At 39.3% G+C, this 24,267-nt stretch overlaps 2 protein-coding genes across 2 annotated transcripts; both read right to left on the bottom strand.

Annotated features, from left to right (window-relative positions):
- Positions 1-6,443: 6,443 nt before the first annotated feature.
- LOC136687358 (stonustoxin subunit beta-like) lies at positions 6,444-14,517 on the bottom strand. The gene is made up of 4 exons (XM_066661756.1): positions 13,976-14,517; positions 12,234-12,407; positions 9,979-10,025; positions 6,444-7,303 (listed from the first exon to the last, which is right to left on the bottom strand). Exons 2-4 carry the CDS (start codon positions 12,392-12,394, stop codon positions 6,762-6,764), a joined length of 750 nt encoding a protein of 249 aa, XP_066517853.1. The 5' UTR covers positions 12,395-12,407; positions 13,976-14,517; the 3' UTR covers positions 6,444-6,761.
- LOC136678602 (ribonuclease inhibitor-like) lies at positions 13,960-24,267 on the bottom strand. Its single transcript, XM_066656653.1, has 10 exons — positions 24,255-24,267; positions 23,953-24,012; positions 20,993-21,349; positions 20,739-20,828; positions 19,768-19,936; positions 19,351-19,512; positions 19,060-19,233; positions 17,770-17,931; positions 17,484-17,657; positions 13,960-14,149 (listed from the first exon to the last, which is right to left on the bottom strand). The coding sequence occupies exons 1-10, from the start codon at positions 24,265-24,267 to the stop codon at positions 13,960-13,962; spliced, it is 1,551 nt and encodes a 516-aa protein (XP_066512750.1).

Here is a 24,267-nt window from a genome sequence, read left to right as displayed (position 1 = left end):
GTGTTAATTTATACCCAGCTTGAGGAGGCCAATATTACAACACTGCTTGCCAGTCAAAGTAACATCCAATTACAAGAAAACGATGTTGAAATGGCTGTGATATAGTACATTTAAATGATACCTAAGATCATTTACACAAATGCCATTGCCTTAACTTTGATTACTGCATATATGTTTTTCTAATTTAGCATCAAGATTTTGCACTTCAGGACGTCTCATACCTTCCCAGTGTACATGTATGTTTTCAGCTTGTTCATTCTTTACTAATCAAATTTCACAAAACTAAGTTGCTGAAACTGAATATATATATATGTGTGTGTGTGTGTGTGTGTGTGTGTAAACTGATATGTTTATATGCAGACCTTTCTGTAAATATTTATTTAATGGATGTGAATATTCATATAAATGTCATATGTCATAGCTACCGAACGGTGCATCCTTGAGGCCATTGGGGAGGTGAAGCTGCAACTTCAGCATTTAACTGCTGTTGTGCAGTCAATGGCAGGGGATAGGTGCAGAGGACTTCTGCAACAAACACAACTGGAAGAGGATAAATAAATAAATATAGAAGTACTTATTTGTTTGTCTGAATGCCTGTGCTTAAAATTTGTAATTTTAGTTTTCATTAAGTCAGTCCCAGGCTACCGCGACCCTGAACTAGATAAGCGGTTACAGATAATGAACAATGAATAAATGAAATCCCAGGTTACATTCCTCTGTCTGTCTCTCTGCAGGTGACAAAACTGTCATTGGGTGGGGAGCAAACAATGAAAAAAACAATATGGAGGATTTGTGAAAACGTTTTTCCCCCCACCTGGCAGTCTCTTTGAACTGGTGTGGCAGAGGAGAAAAAAAGAGGAATTGGACTCACTCGACTCAAGGATGTGATAGTCTGTAAGTATCAAAATAAGTATACCAAGCAGGACAAAGATGACACCACATCTTTACAACAACTGTGAACAATTTTATTCACAATGTCCCAGTGTGGTGTCATGTAATCACGCCATACTCCAGGAGCACACATTCTTCTTTAATCAGAAGAGTCTTCAACAAATGATCATGTGTGCTTCTGCAACCAAAGTGGCTCTCTGTGGCTAAGACTGGACACTACTGAGTAAATAACTCCAACTTTGTGAGGAAGGAAATCTTGGAAATAATCTGCACCATTTATTACATGAAACAATTGTGTGTCACTTATATTTTTTGATGCACATACATTTAATCAGAAATGCCTGCCTTCTAATGTCAGGATCACGGAGCGGACTGACTGAGGGCGGACGCACTCGCTAAAACAGTTCTTTTATTAAAGGAAAAATAACGAAACAAACACTAACAGACTTGAGGGAAAACACAAAGCAGGGAACAGATGAGGCAACACAATGACTGAGAACTGAAACAAAACTATAACAAGGACAGACTAGATTGGGGAACGAAACGATGATAGGTGACAACCAAGAAGAAACTGCAGAGACAGACTAGATAACACGACCGATATGAGAAAGGAGAAACAACACGACTGAGAACACGACAAAACAAAGGTGAAATGTTCGACAAACAGGACGTGAGACAAGGGGGCTTAAATACAAGACACAGACAAGATGCACCTGGACAGATAACAAGGGGGCAGGTTAACAAATGACATAGATGAGGAGGCAGAACAAAGGCGGAACTAGAACATATTATTACTAGAACATGAACACATGGCCGGGGGAAAACAGACTTGATGAGGGCGTGACAGATGCCCCCCCCCCCCCGAACGCGCATCTCCCGGGGCACGTACTCCTAAATCCCCTAGGAGCTAGCACAGGAGAGGGCACGAAAAACAAGACAAACTAGGACAAGACAGGAACTGGGGACACGACAGGAGACTGAACAAGAAACTGGAATGGACTGGACAGGACGGGAGTGGACACATGAGACTTGACAAGAGACTGGGGTTGCACATCAGACAGGAACTGTGACAAGACAGGGGACTGAACAGGTTTGGGGACAGAAGACTGGACATGGACAGGTGACAGGACAGGGGACTGGAGTGGAGACAAGACAGGTGACTGAATGCTGGACGGATACTGGACATGTTTGGGGACAGAAGACTGGACATGGGCAGGTGACAGGACAGGGGACTGGAATGGAGACAAGACAAGTGACTGAACACTGGACGGATACGGGGACTGGACATAAGACAGGACTGGGTGGGAATGGACAGGAGCAGAGACTGGTGACGAGACAGTGGACAAGACACTGGACAGGATAGGAACAGAAACGTTGGACTGGACAGGGGTATGTGACTGGACAGAGGCTGGGTGCTGGGACTGGACAGAAGACAGGACAGGTGACATGACACTAGACTGCAACGGGGACTGGACTGGAGACGGGACTTGAGACTGGACAGAGGGTTGAAACAGGGACTGGACTGGATTAACAGGGTACTGGACAGGACTTGGCAGGGGAACAGGGACCAGAACATTTACGGGAATAGACACAAACACAGTGACTGGGACAGAAACAAAGGCAGACATAGGTACTGGGATGAGGACAGAGACAGGGACCAGGACAGGGACAGACAGGGGAACCAAAATAACTGGGGGGTGCCCAGGACTGGCAAATGTCTGTGAGGCAGTCTGAGGAACCAGCCTGGGCACAGTTCTGGGGATCCCCCAAAAAATTTCCCCGGACCTGAGGGGGTAATCCACCATTGTGGGGGTGCCTCCAGCACGTTTCTTTTGCCGACTCTTTCGACTCCCGCTGGCGCAATTACTCGATTCACGAGTCGACTCCTCTGGTATGGGATTCGGAACAGCGCCAGGCAGGAGCTGGAGCCAGCGACTCCATTCCGAGGCCGCTCTTAAAACCTCCTCCACAGGATCTTTGGGGCCTGAGCAGAATGGAATCCGGCGAACAGCACACCTCGCTAGGTGCTAGCTGTGTCCCTATGTTGGTCGAACATTCTGTCAGGATCACGGAGCGGACTGACTGAGGGCGGACGCACTCGCTAAAACACAGTTCTTTTATTAAAGGAAAAATAATGAAACAAACACTAACAGACTTGAGGGAAAACACGAAGCAGGGAACAGAGATGAGGCAACACAACAACTGAGAACTATAACAAGGACAGACTAGATTGGGGAACAAAAAGATGATAGGTAACGACCAAGAAGAAACTGCAGAGACAGACAGACTAGATAACACGACCGATATGAGAAAGGAAAAACAACACGACTGAGAACACGACAAAACAAAGGTGAAATGTTCGACAAACAGGATGTGCGACAAGGGGGCTTAAATACTAGACACAGACAAGATGCACCTGGACAGATAACGAGGGGGCAGGTTAACAAATGACACAGATGAGGAGGCAGAACAAAGGCGGAACTAGAACATAAACAAACATAGCCATGTGCTAAAAGAACACATGGCCGGGGGAAAACAGACTTGACGAGACGAGGGCGTGACAGCTAAGCACAACTTGCTGGTGTATATTTATGACTGTAGCTTAATATTATCCCCTGATAAGATGTTTTAGGCTCTTAAAATACCCTACTCTGTATATAGAATGGTATGTTAATGTTGTATAGATTATGTAAATAGCCTTGTTTTAATGCTGGTAGCATTTCTGATACAATGATTTAGGCTGAATCACAATTTCCTACCTTAGTATAAGTGCTGTTAGCAACCATTTCAAACTTAAATGGTTGTTTGCAATGTATAATGGTTCATTGGGGAAACTTTTTGATTCAATGGTTCAATATAGCACAAAAAAGGTGTTTCCTATTGTACAGACATAATAGCTGAAACCTTTTTGGTGCTGTATAGAATAAAATTCTACAAGTTCTTGATCATCTGAAAAACTACTACATCATGCAAAGAACCTAAAATACCTCTATGTAAAATACATGGCTCTGAACAGACTTCCCACTGAGCAATGTCAATTAAGGCTATTAATAAAAATGTATAGTACTATATAGTAATTATAGTAAACTCAGTAACTACACACACTCTCTCTCTGTCTCTCTCTCGCTCTCTCTAGTAGCACTAATGCTAATCTCAGTAACTACACTAGTCCTATAGCAGTAACTCTGGTCTAACTGTTAACGCTAGTTGTGTTGATGCTAATCTGAATAACTCTCTCTCTCTCTCGCACACACATATACACACACACACAAACTGTCTCTCTTTATCTCTCTCTAGTAGCACTAATGCTAAAATATGCTACTCATATAGCAATAACTCTGCTATATCAATTCTTCTGTTATATATTTTAAAATCATACTCAAACAAAATAAAATGAAGATTGGCTGTAACTCTGTAACTCTCTGAAGGACTTCTACACAATGTTATGTGAGCTCCACTTGCCAGTTTTTTTTTTTTTTTCAAAAACTGAACACCATACATTACTTATTACAAAACGCACAGTTAAAATTAACGAAAAAATCCAACTCAGTTTCAAAATTAAAATTTTAAAATTGAGTTAAAAGCACCATTCTTGGCACTCTGGCATATTAATCAAAATAAAAACAACATTTTGCATTATATATAAATAAATAAAAAATAAAGCATCAGCAAAGAGACAATAAGAGGCATGGTGACTGGTGCCAAACAGCATATGAACATCCTTTAGAGATCTCAGAAGCATCAGTTAACGAGGTCTCAACGACGCACTGCCAATGAGCAAACGATTTGCCATAGACGCTATAACGATGGCGCCGTGAGCATCGCATGAACGCCATAAAGATCACTCAAAAACATCATGCGAGGTACGTTGTCTGGAAAGCAGATAGACGTCGTTTTAACATCGGATGACGATGTCTTTGCGACTTTGCGGTAGTGAGCAAACAAGTTACGATAGACGCTTTAACGATGTACTGTGAACGTCGCATTTACATCTTGCCGAACTGCCTGTGCTCTCTGGGTCCAAAGCAGCCTTTAAAGGTAATAATTTATATTTTAAGTTGCAGTGTTGACTGAACCTGCAGTGTTAATTATGTGGTGTTTAGAATATGTTAACTCAGTCGAAAACTAGCAAGCTTGTTAGAGTTGTAGCATAGTTAGCTAGATAGCAGTTAGCGAGCTAACTAATGGTTTTCCTGGGGTACCTTATTTTAAAGTGAGGTTTTTTATTCGGCGTTTCCAAATTTGATAAACACGCGTAACGTGTAATTCTTATTTAAAACTGGATTATTTGATAATTATTTGATAACTCTGGTCTAACTGTTAACGCTAGTCGTGTTGATGCTAATCTGAATGACTCTCTCTCTCACACACACACATACATACATACACACTAACTCTCTCTCTCTCTCTCTCTCTAGTAGCACTAATGCTAATCTCAGTAACTACACTAGTCCTATAGCAGTAACTCTGGTCTAACTGTTAACGCTAGTCGTGTTGATACTAATCTGAATAACTCTCTCTCTCTAGTAGCACTAATGCTAATCTCAGCAACTACACTATTTCTATAGCAGTAACTGGTCTAACTGTTAACGCTAGTTGTGTTGATACTAATCTGAATAACTCTCTTTTTCACACACACCCTCTCTCTCTCTCACACACACGCACACACAATCTCTATCATCTCTTTCTCTCTCTCTCACACACACACACACACACACACACACACACACACGAACACACCCTCTCTCTCTCTCCCTAGTAGCACTAATGCTAATCTCAGTAACTACACTAGTCCTATAGCAGTAACTCTGGTCTAACTGTTAACGCTAGTCCTGTTGATACTAATCTGAATAACTCTCTTTTTCACACACACCCTCTCTCTCTCTCACACACACAATCTCTATCATCTCTTTCTCTCTCTCACACACACACACACACACGAACACACCCTCTCTCTCTCTCCCTAGTAGCACTAATGCTAATCTCAGTAACTACTCTAGTCCTATAGCAGTAACTCTGGTCTAACTGTTAACGCTAGTCCTGTTGATACTAATCTGAATAACTCTCTTTTTCACACACACCCTCTCTCTCTCTCACACACACGCACACACAATCTCTATCATCTCTTTCTCTCTCTCACACACACACACACACACACGAACACACCCTCTCTCTCTCTCCCTAGTAGCACTAATGCTAATCTCAGTAACTACACTAGTCCTATAGCAGTAACTCTGGTCTAACTGTTAACGCTAGTCCTGTTGATACTAATCTGAATAACTCTCTTTTTCACACACACCCTCTCTCTATCTCTCTCTCTCACACAAACACACACACACTAACCCTCTCTCTCTCTCTCTCTCTAGTAGCACTAATGCTAATCTCAGTAACTACACTAGTCCTATAGCAGTAACTCTGGTCTAACTGTTAACGCTAGTCGTGTTGATACTAATCTGAATAACTCTGATGTTTTTACACTAAACTTAATGTTCAATCTACTTTCAATTGAATGAGACTTCGACTTTTACATAAATTTATTACATCAAACTGTTACAAAACAAACAATCACTCCTCCCTTAACCCCTCAAAACCTTTAGAGATAGAAAAGAGGGAGAGGAAAAGAGAAGCAGAGATAAGAGAGTGATGAGAGAAGAGAGGAGAAGGGAGAGAGTGTGAAAGAGAGAAAATGAAACAAAAGAAAGAGGTGTTTACAGCATTTAATGAAGTAAATGATTCATATGAATGTTCACTAATGTTAATGCATTAAATGTCTGAGTCTTTAATTCTGAAACATCCACTTCCTGATGCAGTTGGACTAAACTCTAGTGTTGCTCTCTTCACACATCTGTGTCCAGCTGCAGAGTCTGGGTTTATTCAATCTGACACAAACGCACTGAGGAGTAATAACCAACAAAAAACCCAGCACAGAGGGGTTCAGTGAATGTGGTGGTGAATGTGTGTAAGTGTGTGAGGGTGTGTGTGTCAGTGGAGACGCTGTAGAAGGACAGAGTGCCGGCCGGAGAGTCCACATACACTCCTACTCTCTTAGAGCTGGAGGGAGGAGGAGGGAGATCAGTTCTGTTCTTATTGTGACGGACAGAGTAATTGTGATTACAGCAGATCAGACTCCAGGACTTTTCATTCGCTCCAAACAAACAGTCATCACGGCCTCCTTTTCTCCTGATTGATTTATACGCCACTGAAATATAAACCTCCCACCCACTCCCCTCAGTTTCCCAGTAACAGCGTCCAGTCAGACTCTCTCTGCACAGAACCTGCCACTCGTCACTGAATCTCTCTGGATGATCAGGATACGACTGTCTCTCCCACACACGGTCCACCTTCCTGTTCCCCTCAGACAGAGAGAGGCGTGTGTTCACTGTGTTTGGGTCCAGTGTGAGCTCACAGGCATCTGCACACAACAAGATACACAACACACAATCAGACACACGGCACAAAATCAGATGCACAACACACAATCAGACACACGGCACAAAATCAGATGCACAACACACAATCAGACACACGGCACAAAATCAGACACACAACACACAATCAGACACGTAACACACAATCAGACACACATCATACAATCAGACACAAGACACACGACACACAATCAGACACGCAACACACAATCAGACACACATCATACAATCAGACACACGACACACAATCAGACACGCGACACACAAGCAGACACAAGACACACGACACACAATCAGACACATGACACACTGTCTCTGTTTCACACATACGCTTTCTCTCTCTCTCTCTCACACACACACACACACACACAAACAGACTCTCTCTCTCACACACACATTCTCTCTCACTCTATCTCTCTCTGTTTTGCACACACATGCGCACGCTTTCTCTCTCATGATCATGATCGTAAGTTGTTTATTGATCTTCAAAAAGATGTTGGTTTTGAAACATTGTAGTTTTCTTTCTGCTTTTCACTTTGTTGCTGCTTGTCCTTAGCCTTCTCCTTCTTTTTATGAGTAGAGTTAAGATTGGCTCTCTGAACCTGAATGGGGCGCGGGACGTACAGAAAAGAGCACTGTTATTTGAATTGATTAGACAGAAGGGCATGGATATTGTGCTTGTCCAAGAGACGCACAGTGACGGGGCTAATGAAGTCGACTGGAAGAAGGAATGGGAAGGGGAGGTTTATTTTAGGCACATGAGCTCGACTAGAGGTGGGGTGGCTGTCCTCTTTGCTAAACATTTCTTGCTGGTCTCATGTGAGCTTGAGCAGGTGATGGCAGGGAGGTGTATGTTTATACGTGCTCAGTTTGAGCAGTTTAAGTTTGTCATTTTTAATATTTATGCTCCCACTTCTGGAGCTGAGAGGGTGGTTTTTCTTCACACTGTTAACACAGCTTTACAAACTCTTAAAAATTTTAACTGCACTGAGGATGATGATACAGACAGGAATCACACCAAACCTCACATTGCATCTCAGCATGCTCTTAGAGAGCTACTGACTGCTCATGATTTGCTTGATGTGTGGAGAGCTTTTAATAAGAAAGTTTGACAGTATACATGGGCCCATGTGAGAGACAGTCTTATGACGCTGGCCAGACTAGATTGTTTCTACTGTTTTAAACACCATATTAATATTTTTAAAGGGTGTGGGATTACGCCGGTCCATTTTTCAGATCACAGTTTGGTTTTATGTTGTTTTTTTATTGCAAACCTTAAGCCCCAAAGAGCTTACTGGCACTTTAACACCTCCCTGTTTTTGGACATGAATTTCAAAAAAGTTTTACTATTTTTTGGACTAGTTTTAGAGCCCAAAAACAGTTCTTTCATAATCTGCGAGGGTGGTGGGATTATGGAAAAATTGAAATTAAGCAGCTCTGCCAGCATTATACTCTCAATGTTTCGCAGCATATTACTCGGACTATGGAAAAATTTGAAAGTGAAATTTTAGAAATTCAAAGGCAGAAGAACTGCACAAGAGACCGGGATCATGCACGGGTTCTGAAATCTAAAAGGGATGCTCTTGGCAATCTCCTGGGTGTCAGGGCACAGGGGGCTCTAGTTCGCTCGTGGTTTCAGAGCCTGGCGCAAATGGATGCCCCATCAAAATACTCTTTTAGTCTGGAAAGGAAGAATGGTCAGTGCCGGTTCATGCATTCTCTCCGTGCTGAAGATGGACAGGAGCTGACTGAGCCCACTGAGATCCGTAAGCTGGCTGTAAGTTTTTATGCTGAACTGTACAAGAGTGAGCGTAGAGACAATGGGGAACTGGCGGCGGGATTTTATGAAGGATTACCAAAGATCTCTATATTCTAGTGACAAATTGGAACGACCACTGGGAGAGCAGGAGCTTCATGCTGCTGGGGCAGGGGTCAGTGGATGTGGTGTTGATGTTCAAGGGTTTAGTGGCTGCTCGGTTAAAGTTAGAGCATGCGTATTATGATTTAGTGGGGAACGCTCGTGAGTTTGTGAAAACCTGGGAAGTCAGTGGAACTCTGTTTACAGTCGATGATGCAGGACGTTTGCAGTTGACTTTTTAAGGTGTTTTGTGCATTATTTATTGTTAGTTGTTGGGTGAAAGCCGTTTGAGACTGTGACCTGTTAAATGACTCAATGAAGTTTGTTAAAAATAATAAAAAAAAATCTCTCTCTCACACACACTCTCTCTTTCTCACACACAAACACTCTCTCTCTCTCTCACACACACAAACACACACTCTCTCTCTCACACACACACAAACACACACTCTCTCTCTCTCTCTCACACACACACACACACACTCTCAATGACTTGTGATTCTACACATTGCACTGAAATATAATTTTAAAATTGATCATACACTGATCAGTTCTGATACTGTAGTGTGTGCTAAAAAGTGACAGTACAGTACGTGGTCCGGATGGCATTCATTCTTTTCAACCATAAGAGACCTGAGACTTGATTTGGACTTGAGCTCAAAGACTTAAAACTTGACTTGGACTTGTGAAAATGACTTGTGAACATCTCTGCTCAGTGGGCTCAGAGAACAAGGAGGTGGAGGCTAATGCTGCAATGACACATTCATGTTGTGAACATTACACTGAACACAGTGAACTTACATTTCTTCATTCCTGGTTTGATCCTGTTCTCCCCGGCATGGTCCATCCTGAAAGAAGAAACACACTCATCCAACTTGTTTCTTAATATTTATCTTTCTAATGTATTTTTCCTTATGATTTTTAAGAAGAACCGTTTAGTTTTCCATTAAGAATCTTCAAATACCCATTCAGTGTACAACCCTGTTTACAAACAAGTTCCTATCCATCCATCCATTATCTGTAACCGCTTATCCAATTTAGGGTCGCGGGGGGTCCAGAGCCTACCTGGAATCATTGGGCGCAAGGCGGGAATACACCTTGGAGGGGACGCCAGTCCTTCACAGGGCAACACAGACACACACACACACATTCACTCACACACTCACACCTACAGACACTTTCGAGTCGCCAATCCACCTGCAACGTGTGTTTTTTTGGACCGTGGGAGGAAACCGGAGCACCCGGAGGAAACCCACGCGGACACGGGTAGAACACACCAACTCCTCACAGACAGTCACCCGGAGCGGGAATCGAACCCACAATCTCCAGGTCCCTGGAGCTGTGTGACTGCGATATATATATATATAATATATAATATAAAATTATAAATATAAATATATTATAAATATTTATATTATAAATATAAAAACAGAATTACATAAAATGATTTAAACCCTATATTTAATTTAAAATAATACAAAGACAATATGTCACGAGGAAGATTTGAAAGGTTTTTAATATATCAAATTATAATTACATTAATTGTTATATAAATAAAATAATTTTTGATTTTATTTGATGAAGCAACACTTTGATTTAAGGGTGTAGATTTGCTCGTGTCATTGGTGGGGACCAAATAGCTCCACATATGACTTTTGGAGGGAATCAAGTTATTGATGGAAACAACTCAATAATGGCTGGATATTGGTGGGGACATGTCACTTATGTCCATGCTGATTCTATGCCCTTGCTTTGGTTCATCACAGAGCTGTATAAATGGAGAGTTGCGTCCATGGAAGTTCAAAATGCTTAGTGGTCACGTGACTCATGAAGGCTCCAAATAGTTCCAGGAAACTCTAGTCGGCCAACATGTCCGTGCAGTTTTGGTCATTAGTCTTCAATCAATGTATTGATCTACAATAATTCTAGAGCACATTGAGCTGTGCATGTGGTTGTATATATTCTTACAATAAAAAAGAAATACATTTGCCGTTATTTCTGGATTAATGTGAAAATCAGGTGTTAGTTGCCTCATATGTACATTTTAGACTGATATCTCAGTTACAGACATATTCATGTAGTGGATTGTGTTAAAAAAATGTTATTTATAATTACTGCTTTTTAATCTTGTACGGTGGTCAGTGTGAAACATCCCCTATGTTTTCAGATAACTTAGAGGGAGGTGAAGAAATGTTCATAAATCAGTTAAGATTAGCTTTCTAACACATCATGGAGGTTTCAGTAATCTTATATGGACCTATTCTTAAATACTAATGTATAAATTATTATATCAGATTGAACAGAAGGTGGAGCCTTCATATAGAAATATAAATATGGTGCATTAAAATATCACATCCCGAAGGACATTAAGTCACAATGGTTTATCACAAAAACATATTTTACCATGGACTTATTACCACAATTGGTAAATCTCTAAAGAAAAAAAGGAGACATTTGAAGGAAATTCTGTTCTTTACTGTTGTGTAACTTTAGCTTAGATTCTATTAGAAAATAAATCCTCATTTCACGTTCTTCACTCAGAACTCTACAATCACTCGCCCAGTTACATTTAATAAATACTCCTCCAGACAAACATCACCCAAGAATAATTTTTCTAAATATTCACTTTCTGTAGCCTAATTAACTGCTAAAGTTCCTCAAATCTACTAATTTAGTGGGAAATAAATAGCATGACACTTGTTAATTGGATATAGATTTGCTGATATTATAAAATATCATTCTTTAAACGTCTTAAACACATGACACTTGCATCTGTTCTGCTGTAATTATGGTGCTGCTGGTGTCTGCTGCTAATTTCTGGGAACTATTGAGAGTCTCCATGACCCACCATCGCTGTAAAAAAAGAGTTGGCACAACTCTCTCTCTCTTTATGGCTCTGGTTCATCATGCAGCATCCAAAACAATTTGACATTTTTACAGAGAAAAAAATCCTTTGCCTTTAGCACATTAAGTGCATGTCTTTTTTACACTGAGTCAGTCAGTAATTTATAGAACACACACACACACACACATTGAATTTTACACAATTTACATACCTGAGTGTGTCCAGTCTGCAGTGTGGATCCTCCTTTTTATCGGAGAGCAGCTTCTCTCCTGTGTCTCCTGGGTCATTGTAGCTCAGATCCAGTTCTTTCAGGTGTGAAGAGTTTGAGCTCAGAGCTGAAGCCAGTGAAGTACAAGCTTTCTGTGTAATCATACAACCAGACAATCTGGAGAGAGCCAAGGAAAATAGAGAGCTGTGGTATTTACAGAGGCAAAGCAAGTTTGTGTTTAGTACAAAAACAGCAAGCACCAAATACTCTACATTATTTATAAACACTGATATGAAACAGGGCCAAATCCAACCATACAACCAATTAAATAATTTCATATAAAAATAAACCTGAATGATGTAAACACTTTTTGAGCAGCTGAGCATTTTTATATAATCAACGTTTTTCAGAATTTTAAGATGATATCAAAATGTCCCTCATAGCAAAAAAGAATACACAAACCTAATATAATCATGGAATTGTCAAGCTTCTGAGTCTAGGCGCATTAGTGTCAGTTAATGAACAGGCCATGGGTCTCAGGGAATTCTTGCATTTACCCTCCCAGGTTTGTGGCATCGAGTGGGATTTTGAGAATCATATCTAAATATTTGGTAAAACTGGTGACAATTAATGATAGTGAAGACAATTTGAATAGAAAAATAAGATCCAAGAGATAGACCATTATCATTATTCTGTGGTAAACAGGTAAATAACAGCCAAAACACTAACTCACAAATTTTTACTTACTTGCTAATTTTCTTGTTTAATATTTAAAGTTAATATGTAAACTATGTGAGTTCTGAATTTGTGTCAGTTTGAGTGTAAATTAATTTCAGTAAAACACACTCAGGAGAAAAGTCAGCTGATGAAGATAGCATAGGTGCAGATATTTAAAATCTTAAAATCAAAATGAACCCCTTTCATCTTAAAAGTTTATGTAATGTAGGTTATATTACACGTGATTAATCATATCGCTTCTTTTCTCTCAGTGTGTTCCTACATTAGACACTCTGTACCATGTCTGGGCACTTTTGACCCTCAAAGTGCAATTCCTTTGACTAGTGTGAGTACTCCATGACCTGCCTGGTGAGGGTACACTGAAACATGTCCAGTTCAGTTGAGTATGCATCAGTGTGGCTAGCTGTGCCCAGGCATGTAACGTGAACGTAATGTCAATTATCAGATATTCATTGACGATGTGCAAAAGTGCATTTATGCCAAATAAATGCCATTGACTGATGGCATTTTTAAATTAAATCACTGCAACAAAACCCTAGGCCTGTGGGGGAGATGGGGAGGGGGACAGTTGTACTCTGGAAGTGTGAGTATACTTTAAACAAAGCTAGTGACTTCTCTAAAATTTTATCTAATTTTTTATTTTACCTCAGTGAATCAGTGAATGGAGAAAAAATAATATTAATCTTTAATACCATTTTCTCTGATTCCTATCACCTCACCCCTGCCTATCATCAGAGAAATAATGATCAGCTAATTCAAGGACCCTCTCTTATTCTTTGTTTAATTAAAAAATACATCTCCATTCGGAAGGGATTTCAGATTTTTGATTCACATTTACTATGTACAGTTTTCTTTAAACATTGATACCAAAGACTACTGCATTATTTCTCACTATCCCACACTCTCAGCCTAGACTTTAATGCAGTTCACGAGAGACATAAAAATAACTTTACTCTGAATTCACATCTTAGTTTTTGCATTCAGAAGTAAATCATAGGACATCTGACCTGAGTGTCTCCAGTTTACAGTGTGAACTCTTCAGTCCTTCACAGAGCTTCTCCACTCCTGAATCCTGCACGTCATTGTTACTGAGGTCCAGTTCTTTTAGGAGGGAGTTGGACTGTTTTAAAACTGATCCCAGATATTCACAAGTTTTATCACTAAGATTACAAGTGGCCAGTCTGAAAAAGAATAATTAAATGCAAACATTTTTAAGTTTCATTGCTTCTAACATTAGGATAGGAGACATTAGAATTCAGAAGATAGAAAACATCCCAAAGACAGTCAGTGTAACAAAAACACAAACAAACACATATCAGCAAAACTGAGAACAGAGAACAAAAGAAATCCAAGCAGTTATAAATAAAATGGGAGGTTCTGCTTACTTTCCTCTCCCTGAGGTACATTCGGATCGGTGTGAACAGTGATTCATTGTCATTTAACAGAACAGATGCTGAAGCTGTCTATTCTGAACAGGACAATTAAGACAGGAAAGATTGATCCTTGTGGTGTTTATACTAAAGCATTTCATGAAGTGAGAGTGGAGGGGTGTAATAGAGCAGTGGAGAGGTAAATAGTGACTTCACTTACTACAAATGAGCAAAGAATGACATATAACTGACCAATAAAAAAAAAACAATCTGTGAAAGATGTACTTATTATGAGTGCCCTAAAGTAACATTATTATGCATTAAATGTCAGCAATAAACTTAAATAAGTTTCCAGTTTGATAAAACGTTATAACATGGTTTTAAATAGTTTAACGTTATGTTAGAGTTCATTCACCAGTGACTTCTGCTGCCATTCCATTGAGAATGTGCTGTAGATGGCTCTATATAGCAACATTTAGAAAATGATTTCAAACTTGTAACAATAAAGGAACCATTTATGGTGCCGTACAGAAGCATTTTCTACAAGGTGCTCTATAGAACCATCTATAGCACATTCTCCATCAATCTAAAGAACACTTTCATGATGCAAAGGAACCTTTATTCATACAAAGCTTCTTCAAGTGTTCTATACCGTTTTCTTTACTAAAGAACCATTGTAGAGCCATCTTTTTTAAGTGTGGGATTAGGGCATAAACATATAGCAGTTGTTTTTTCACAGATTTCCCACCTGCTCTAAACTGTTTGATAACTACACGACTCACTCAGAGGTAAAAAAAAAAAAAAAAGTTCAAACAAAGGATGAAAAGAGACAGAGTACAACTGGCACTTTATCTGTGTGTGTGTGTAAAAAGATGTTATCATGTTGGTATATAAAACAAATATATATCAGAAGAGGCAACATAGCATACTTTACAGTACTTTAGTGAATCAATGTTGCATCACTGAGAGCTTCAGTTGCTGTTATAAAAACCATTTGCGTGTGTGTGTGTGTGTTTTATGTGTGTAAAAAGATGTTATAATTTTAGTATATACTACAAGGGGTGGTGCAGCAGGTAGTGTCGCAGTCACACAGCTCTAGGAACCTGGAGGTTGTGGGTTCGATTCCCGCTCCGGGTGACTGTCTGTGAGGAGTTGGTGTGTTCTCCCCGTGTCCGCGTGGGTTTCCTCCGGGTGCTCCGGTTTCCTCCCACAGTCCAAAAACCACACGTTGGTAGGTGGATTGGTGACTCCAAATTGTCCGTAGGTGTGAGTGTGTGAGTGAATGTGTGTGTCTGTGTTGCCCTGTGAAGGACTGGTGCCCCCTCCAGGGTGTTTTCCCGCCTTGCGCCCAATGATTCCAGGTAGGCTCTGGACCCACCGCGACTCTGAATTGGATAAGCGGTTACAGATAATGAATGAATGAATGAATATATACTACAAATATATATCAGAAGAGGCAACATAGAATACTTTACAGTACTTTAGTGAATCAATGTTTCATCACTGTGACCTTCAGTTGTTGTTATAAAAACGACACAATGAACGCCCTCAGGTCTTGAACCCACCTCTGTACAACACAGAAATGCAGGGTTTTCACATGTAGCCCACTGTGCCACTGAGAAACACTGCTGAGAGTTCTCACCATCATCTTTATAAACTTTTCTAACATACTTAATATCTATTTTTTTATAATAATGAATACACTGAAATATATTTTTTTTTGTTACAAAACAATCTTTGTCTATTATCACTGTTATTTCTTTAGTTTTATTTTAAATTATGCATTTATTTTTAATTCTAGTAACGTTATTCTTTTTGCTGATGATTATATATGATTACATTATGAGTAATTGTGGTCACAACTCTCATATTTTTGCATAAGTTTATAAAATGTGTGAGTTTTTGCAAGTTTCCCGCTGTGAAAGCCAGACCAATCACGTCTGGAACCATTGTAGTTTGGACTACGGTGGTTTAAACAAACATGGTTCAAACTACTGTGGTACTAAGACCTTAATCTCAAACCATAAACAACTTTAACTTTAAAATAGATGTTTTCTTCTCTGGCTGCAGTCCAGCCCCCCAAAAGACTGAAGAACTGTGAGCTGGCCCTTTGATTAAAAAGTTTGAGGACCCCTGATTACAGCATGTTATATAAATACAATTATATGTGTTATATTTATATACATGTTATATAAATACAATTAATTAAACTTGATTTTCATTACGACATTACAGTATAATCAAACACTGTTCAAGCTCCATCTCCAGTGCAGTGTAATAGACAAAATCTAGGCTAAGACTTAGGAACATAAACAGTAAATACACAATACAGAATATGTGCAAAGTCAGCAGGTAGAGGTAGGAATATAATTTATTTGCAAACTATATAAAAAACAACTATGTACTCTATAGCAGCTTAGGTGTTTGTGTGCATTAACTGGAAGTGTGTAGTATGTAGAGGTAACCAGGTCAGATGTGCAGATATAGTGTGTGAACAACACAGACTGCAGTGTATCATTACGTCAGCTGAGAAGACTATCGGTGTTGAGCTGCCCACACTGCTGGATCTGCACTCCTCCAGAAACAGGAAGCATGATGAGAAAATCACCTATGATCCATCACACCTGGGACACCTACTGTTCCAGCACCTTCCCTCAGGCTGGTACTTTAGCCAAATGTGGATTAGGACAATCAGGCAACAGAGAAGCTTCTCACACTCCTGAACAGTTAAACATACATACAGCTCTCCATATTCCTGAGTTTCCTTTCTACTGCACTTTACATTTATTCAGGTATAGTATCACACTCTACACTCCATCGTCTGGACTAGCACTTCTTATGGTGCAGCACTCACTAGCTCTGGCCCATTTGCCACTACAGCACATCACAACTGTACTCAGCGCTTTAATATAAAACGCACATGTAAGGTTTACAGGTATGGCTGTGTGTGTGTGTGTGTGTACTGAGACAGACAGTATGTGCATATGGTAGGAATGTTTTTGTATTACTGTGTAATACTGTCTGTGTGCACTGTGAGCTAAGAAATCAAAAACCTTGTGTTTCCTTGTGTGTGAGATTACGTGGTCAATAAACTTAACTCTGATTCTGGTGAAATTACAACATTACATGAAATGTTAACACTTACCTGAGCGTCTCGAGTGTACATTGTTTACTCTTCAGTCCAGCACAGAGTTTCTCCACTCCTGACTCCTGCATGTCATTGTTACTGAGGTCCAGGTTTTTCAGACAGGAGTTTTCTAATTGCAGAACTAACTGCACTGTGTCGAATGACTCATCACTGAGTTCACACCTCATAAGTCTGTAAAAGCACAGTACACACCTTACTTACAGATTACAACATAGAACAAAGAGATTTGTTATTTGTTGTAAACAATTTTAACAGATTAAAACAGATGATCAGTGACACTGACCTGAGTGTCTCTAGTCTCTTCACTCCCTCAGAGAGCTTCTCCAGTAGTGATCCCTGCAGGTCATTGTAGCTAAGATCTAGTTCTTTCAGAGAGGTGATTTCTGCCTCTAGAGCTTCACTCAATGTAATAATTGACTGTTCAGTGAGATTACAACCAGCCAATCTGCAAGAGTAGAACACATTTTAATAATAATTTTAGCCCTGTTCAGCACTGAAAGAATTTACAGTTTACAGAGTGGACTCTTCAGTTCAACACAGGGCTTCTCCACTCATGAGTTCTTCAAGTCACTGTTATTAGAGGAGTACTGATTTGACTCTGTGATTGCCTCCATGGTGTATTCTCTACAATGTTTCACTGCTCTCCACATTAAATTCATGTCTCAGTGGTCAGATGCCTCAGTGAAAAGGGAACATTTTAGAAAGCTGCAAACGGTATTATTTCAATACAGCAGACACAGTAACATGTTAGTGGACATGATAATGTGTGTGTGTGTGGGGGGGGGTCATAATTGATCAGTTGCCTGCACTAATTATTTATAGTTGTTTATATTAATGTATCCACTGTTGCTATTTACTTGTGTTAATGTGTTCATCTAGTTTTAGTTGAATATTCCTGTACTGGAAGATACAAATATAACATCAACAGATGAGCTACAGTCTCTAAAATTACAAAGGCAACGACGAGCTAAAGGAGATAGATTCTGTTTCTGAAAACATTTCAGTGTTGAAGCTGTGTTGAGAATGATTATCCACTCAAATAAAACCAGGTCTAAACTAGTTCTGTGACCAGTTCAGTAGATAAGTGTACATTACAGATATAAGGCAGGAGCATTTAATAAACTGGAAACTCAGCGTAGGAGTTGGTGTGTTCTCCCCGTGTTCGCGTGGGTTTCCTCCGGGTGCTCCGGTTTCCTCCCACAGTCCAAAAACACACGTTGCAGGTGGATTGGCGACTCGAAAGTGTCCGTAGGTGTGAGTGTGTGAGTGAATGTGTGTGTGTCTGTGTTGCCCTGTGAAGGACTGGCGCCCCCTCCAGGGTGTATTCCTGCCTTGCGCCCGATGATTCCAGGTAGGCTCTGGACCCCCCGCGACCCTAAATTGGATAAGCGGTTACAGATAATGGATGGATGGATGGAAACTCAGCGTTCGTAAACCTGAGCAGTTCTTCTTGACAGTTAGAATATGACAGATCTTACAGAACAGAAAAAAATAAAAATAAAAAATAAATACATGTTTACATATTTGTTTAGAAGAAGCATAATATCATATTACATTAAATGTTGATATTTACCTGAGTGTCTCCAGTTTACAGTGTGAACTCTTCAGTCCTTCACAGAGCTTCTTCACTTCTGACACATGCAGGTCATTGTTACTGAGGTCCAGGTTTTTCAGACAGGAGTTTTCTGATTGTAGAACTGACTGCACTGTGTCAAACGACGCGTTACTGAGTTCACACCTCATAAGTCTGTAAAAGCACAGTACATACAATAGGTCTAATTTACAGATCATATTCATAACAAAATATGTTTCATGTTTTGTATGAAATTTGAAAAGATCATAACAGTTTATCAGTGACACTGACCTGAGTGTCTCTAATCTCTTCAGTCCGTCAGAGAGCTCCTTTATTCTTGAACTCTTCAGGTCATTGTAGCTAAGATCCAGTTCTTTCAGAGAGGACTTTTCTGCCTCTAGAGGTTTTTTCAATGTGATTACTGATTTTTCAGTGGAAATACAACCATCTAATCTGCAAGAGGAGACAATATGTTTTACTGTCAGCATCTGATATGATGAATTTGTCTTGTAATCAATTTTAACCCTGTTCAGCTCTGAGAGAATTTTCCCTAAAGTGCATGTGCACAGAAACTCAGACAAATTCAGTTATTGTTAAATGAAAACTTAAAATGTTTGTCTGAGCTGAAAAGTAACAGAGGGATACAGATTTACAATGTAATATTTAGTTCATTAATTATTTATCTGTACTAATAGATTAATCACTCACTGAGCCTTTTTGCAGTTTGTGATCGCTGGGATAAGTCTTCTATAACCTGCTTCTGATGTGTAGTATTTATTCAGGTCCCACTCCTTCCTCATATTCCCTGAGTGGAGACGCATGTAGGCGATGGCTGAGCATTGCACAGGAGTGTGTACATATGGGTGTAAAGGTGAACCTAGAGAGAAATAAACACAACATTTACTGACATCATCCAAAGAGCTGAAGTCAGTTCATTCCACAGGGAATTTCCTGGTGATTTAATATAAATAGACATTTTCACTAACGTTAAGAAAACACGTCATATTTGAATATGGCTGAACATGTAGTTAACAAATTATAAATAATAAATATAAAATAAAACATAAGAGTCACAAATCATAGAAGAGTAAAGAATCATGGAAGAGTCTCAAATGTACCCCTACAGTTTTCTACATGCAAATGTTTACAATTCATTTATTGTATAAAATGTTATCAGAATAGGAAATACAATAAATAAAGCTAAACATGCATAAAATTAAGATTCTGGCTTGCCCTTTCCATTCACTTCACCTAAACTCCATTTTAAACACATGGAGGTAGATGAAGAAGGAAGTCCATTAGTGAGATTCCTAAATAATATAGAGAGGTTATGATGGAGTGATGGGGAATTAATTAAACACATTTTACTTCCACTATTTTATCCATCTTTACTTTATGGGTCAATAATTATATGGTGAAAATGTAGTGAAAATATATATGTAAATTTCATTTTAACTTAAAGCATGTGTTCTGTTTAATAGGCTCTATTTTACAATTTTCAGATCTCATTTCTATTCGTATGTTCTGATTATCAAATGACAGCTTTAATCTGATCTAAGAAATCAGAGTTTACATGACTAGCCAGATATCTATTATAATCACTTCTACCATAGGTTCACATATTTACTGTGAACGTTATTAAAAAATAACATTTTTTAAAATGGTCCAGTGGACTGTACCTTTCCAGATGAAAGCTGCAAATACAATTAATCCAAAGATAAAAACTAAAATACAGGTCAGAGCAATCTTCCAAGCATGAAAAACTTGTTCTGAAAAAAAAAATTCACACACAACATTTTCCTTTTAATATTTATAATAAATTTAAATGAATTAGGATGGAGTTACATGTTAAGTGTCCCATAAAAACATATATTTGAAAAAGTATTCTTTTTAGACAAATATTTTAGATGTTTGAACCTGTGATGGCACTTACCTTTGACTTTAAGATCAATATTTACATCACTGTACCCAACGCTTGACTCAATTAAACACTTGTAAACTCCTTCATCAGAAGGTTGGACCGCTGAGAGTTTCAGAGAGGTGTTTCCAGTTTTCAGCTCTTCTTTAAATAAACTTGTCCTCCCTCTGTAATCCTCAGCCTGCTCATCAGTTCTGTCTGCACGGTCTTTGTAGCGATGCACCGTCAGGGTTCTCTCTCCTAGTTTAACCCACTCTACACTCATGTCCACAGCGCTGAGTTTAGGTTTGAGAGAACAGGGCAGAACCACATCTTCACCACTTTCAACAATAAGAGGAGCAGCTGGACCAACAACTTTAAACCCTTCTGCAGCTGTAAAACAAAAAACAAAAAAGACTAATACATTTAATAAATATTCCCCATCTGTAAAAAGTCTGACAGGGCCCAGTTACTTGGAATGTATTTAAATGTTGTTTTTTTTTTATATAATTTCAGCCTCACTTTAATATGGCTGCCCTAGTAGTACACTATGTAGTGCTTAAAGATATGGCTTCTACAAAGAGCTGTTTGGAATTCAGACACATGTGCAGCTGCCCCCTGCACCACACAGAGAGAAAACACAGAGGCTTATTCTTATTGTTTAGAACAGAAACAGAACATTTGATTATTGTTAGCAACTCTTAAATTTAACCAGATAAAGAGGAACATTTAGTTTAGGAACAGTATTACAGTCAGTTTAAACGGAATCTGTGAATTAAACATTTTAGTTAATTTGTGTTTGCATTTATTCAATTTATACCAATTTGCACATATATTTTTTCAAATACTTAGAGGTCAGTGTGAACAGCAAAAAAGAACCTGTTCATGTTCCTGTTTTTTTTTTTTTTTTCAGATGTTTGGTGATTTGGGGGCAGCAGTGACGCAGGTTGGAGAAGTGAGCTTGAGGGCGGAGGATCGCTGTTTCAGTCCCCAGGACCGGCAAGAAAAATTTAATTCACAGCTGAAGTGCCCTTGAGCAAGGCACCAAACACTCAAACTGCTCCCTGAGCGCCAAGAGGAGTCACAGCACCATGCTCCAGTTGTGTGTGTGTTCATAGCCCCTAGTGTGAAGAAATGCTCACTATTGTGTGTTGGTGTGTTCACTGCCACGGATGAGTCAAATGCAGAATAGCAATTTCCCTAAGGGGGTCAATAAAGGTGATCCTTATGGTTCTTTTCCACCGCATAAGTCCAGCTCTTCATGACTCGACTCTACTCTACTCAGCTTGGCTTGCTTAAAGCTTGTCACTTTTCCACTGGCAGTGCTCTCCAGCTAAATGGACGTCAAAAAAAAAAAAAACAGTCTCTAACAGGAATCACTGGCTTTGAAAACCACAATAACGGCAGCAGTAAAGTTAGGCACTGTTTACTCATCATGTATTCACCTGTTGTTGTTTTTTGGACTGAACATGTCTCCACACCCCAGTTCTCACAGATCAGTTACTTATTGCACATTTGGCTTTCACTGGAAATTTTCATCCACCACCGACCCAAGGAGCAGATAAACCTCTTCAAAACACCTCAGTTGCGAGCTGCGGTTGTGAGTCCGATAAAAATAAATGCGAAAGCTGCTGTAATTTAAGAGATTTTACAATCAACGGTTTGTGTTGGATTTGAATGAGCTCTGCATTTCCTGGTAATTGACATGGCTCTGGCCAATCAGCGCTCTGCAGGGTTTACACCTCACCATTTAGTACCTACTCGACTCGGTTGGAATCTGGAGTGAGCTGGGACTGAAAACTTACCTACTTCCAGGGACCAGGACCAGATTTGGCCAGTGGAAACAAGAACAAGTCCAGTCCTGTAGGTTCCATGCAGTGAAAAAGCACCATTATTCTCCTAATTTTTCAGTCTGTGGGTCTGTGCTTAAACACACTCTGTGTAGTTTGCTGATTTATCACATACCTCAGGTAGCTTCCATAAAGCAAGTGAGACTCTGCATTCATGTTAATACTTACATTCATATACAGCAATATTCTTTTTTACTTCTACAATAAAGTAGGGGCACAATGGTGCAACAGGTAGTGTCGCAGTCACACAGCTCCAGGGTCCTGGGGTCGTGGCTTTGAGCCCCACCTCAGGTGACTGTCTGTGAGGACTTCTGTGTGTTCTCTATGTATCTGTGTAGTTTTCCTCACATTCAAACACATTTCTAGGTGGACTGACCATGCAATAGTTGCTACTGTTTGAATATGTGTGTTAGTGTGTGTGTGGTGGCCTGTGAAAGACTGATGCCCCGTTCAGGGTGTGTTCCTGCCTTACACCTTGCATGCATAAGGAGTTACAGAAAATTAATGAATGAATTTTTAAATTAATTAAAAGGAATTATGAAGGAGTTACCTATTTGTTTAACTTCCACAAGAAAAATGTAATTTTGAGATCATATTCTTTTTTTAGGCAAAATAAATAATAAATAAATAAATTAAAAGGAATTATTTTGGGATCATATATATATATATATATATATATATATATATATATATATATATATATATATATATATATATATATATATATATGTCTGTATCATGTGAACACCAGTTAAACTCTGACAGTGCTTTGGAATATTTTGAATGTGGTTTGATTTTTGTTTATTTATTTATTTATTTTGCTTAATAGACTTGCTTCTACTCTCAGATGTAACTAACAAACTGATGTCTGGAAATCAGACGCAAGTACTGTTTTTTCTTTTTTTCTAAACTGCATTTAACCAGAAAAACCAAAACAAGTCAGAACAAGTTCCAGTCAGGTTCCACTGAAGTCAGTGAAGTAAATATTTTCATTCATCCAGATTTGTGTAACTATTGAGAGAACAGTGGGAATGGGATAACATATAATCTGTTAATGTTCCTGTTAAACTGGATGACTTTTGGTGGATGTTTGATGTGTGGTGGTGGGTTTTTAGAAGTTTAGTTGTTTGCTAAGTGATCACATACCTGAGGCAGCTTTCATAAAGCCAGTGAGAATCAGCAGAATCACAGAGAGAATCATCCTCCCTGAAAGACAAAATTATTACGAGCAAACGGTCAGAGAAAAGCCTTAGTATCTTTCTAAACAGATTCGTCATCAGAGAAGAAGTAAAACAAGAGGAAATACTGGCTATGGATTTGAATGGGTTGGGAACAACAACAACTCAGCCACAAAGTTGTAGGCCATGTAAAATGACAGAGGGGTCAGCGGATGCTGAGGCGCATAGTGCGCAGAGGTTGACAACTTTCTGCAGTCAATCACTACAGACCTCCAAACTTCAT

Source organism: Hoplias malabaricus, chromosome 2, assembly GCF_029633855.1.
Source record: "Hoplias malabaricus isolate fHopMal1 chromosome 2, fHopMal1.hap1, whole genome shotgun sequence".
Taxonomy (NCBI): domain Eukaryota; kingdom Metazoa; phylum Chordata; class Actinopteri; order Characiformes; family Erythrinidae; genus Hoplias; species Hoplias malabaricus.
This window is presented reverse-complemented; position numbering and strand designations above follow the sequence as displayed.

Coding starts and splice junctions, on each gene's coding strand:
- LOC136687358 (XM_066661756.1), bottom strand. CDS start 12,394: ATGATTACACAGAAAGCTTGTACTTCACTGGCTTCAGCTCTGAGCTCA. Junction 10,026..12,233: donor TGCAGACTGGACACACTCAG/GTATGTAAATTG, acceptor TTCTTCTTTCAG/GATGGACCATGCCGGGGAGA. Junction 7,304..9,978: donor CAAACCAGGAATGAAGAAAT/GTAAGTTCACTG, acceptor TGTTGTGTGCAG/ATGCCTGTGAGCTCACACTG.
- LOC136678602 (XM_066656653.1), bottom strand. Junction 17,932..19,059: donor TGTAAACTGGAGACACTCAG/GTAAATATCAAC, acceptor CTACTCTTGCAG/ATTGGCTGGTTGTAATCTCA. Junction 17,658..17,769: donor AAGAGACTAGAGACACTCAG/GTCAGTGTCACT, acceptor GTGCTTTTACAG/ACTTATGAGGTGTGAACTCA.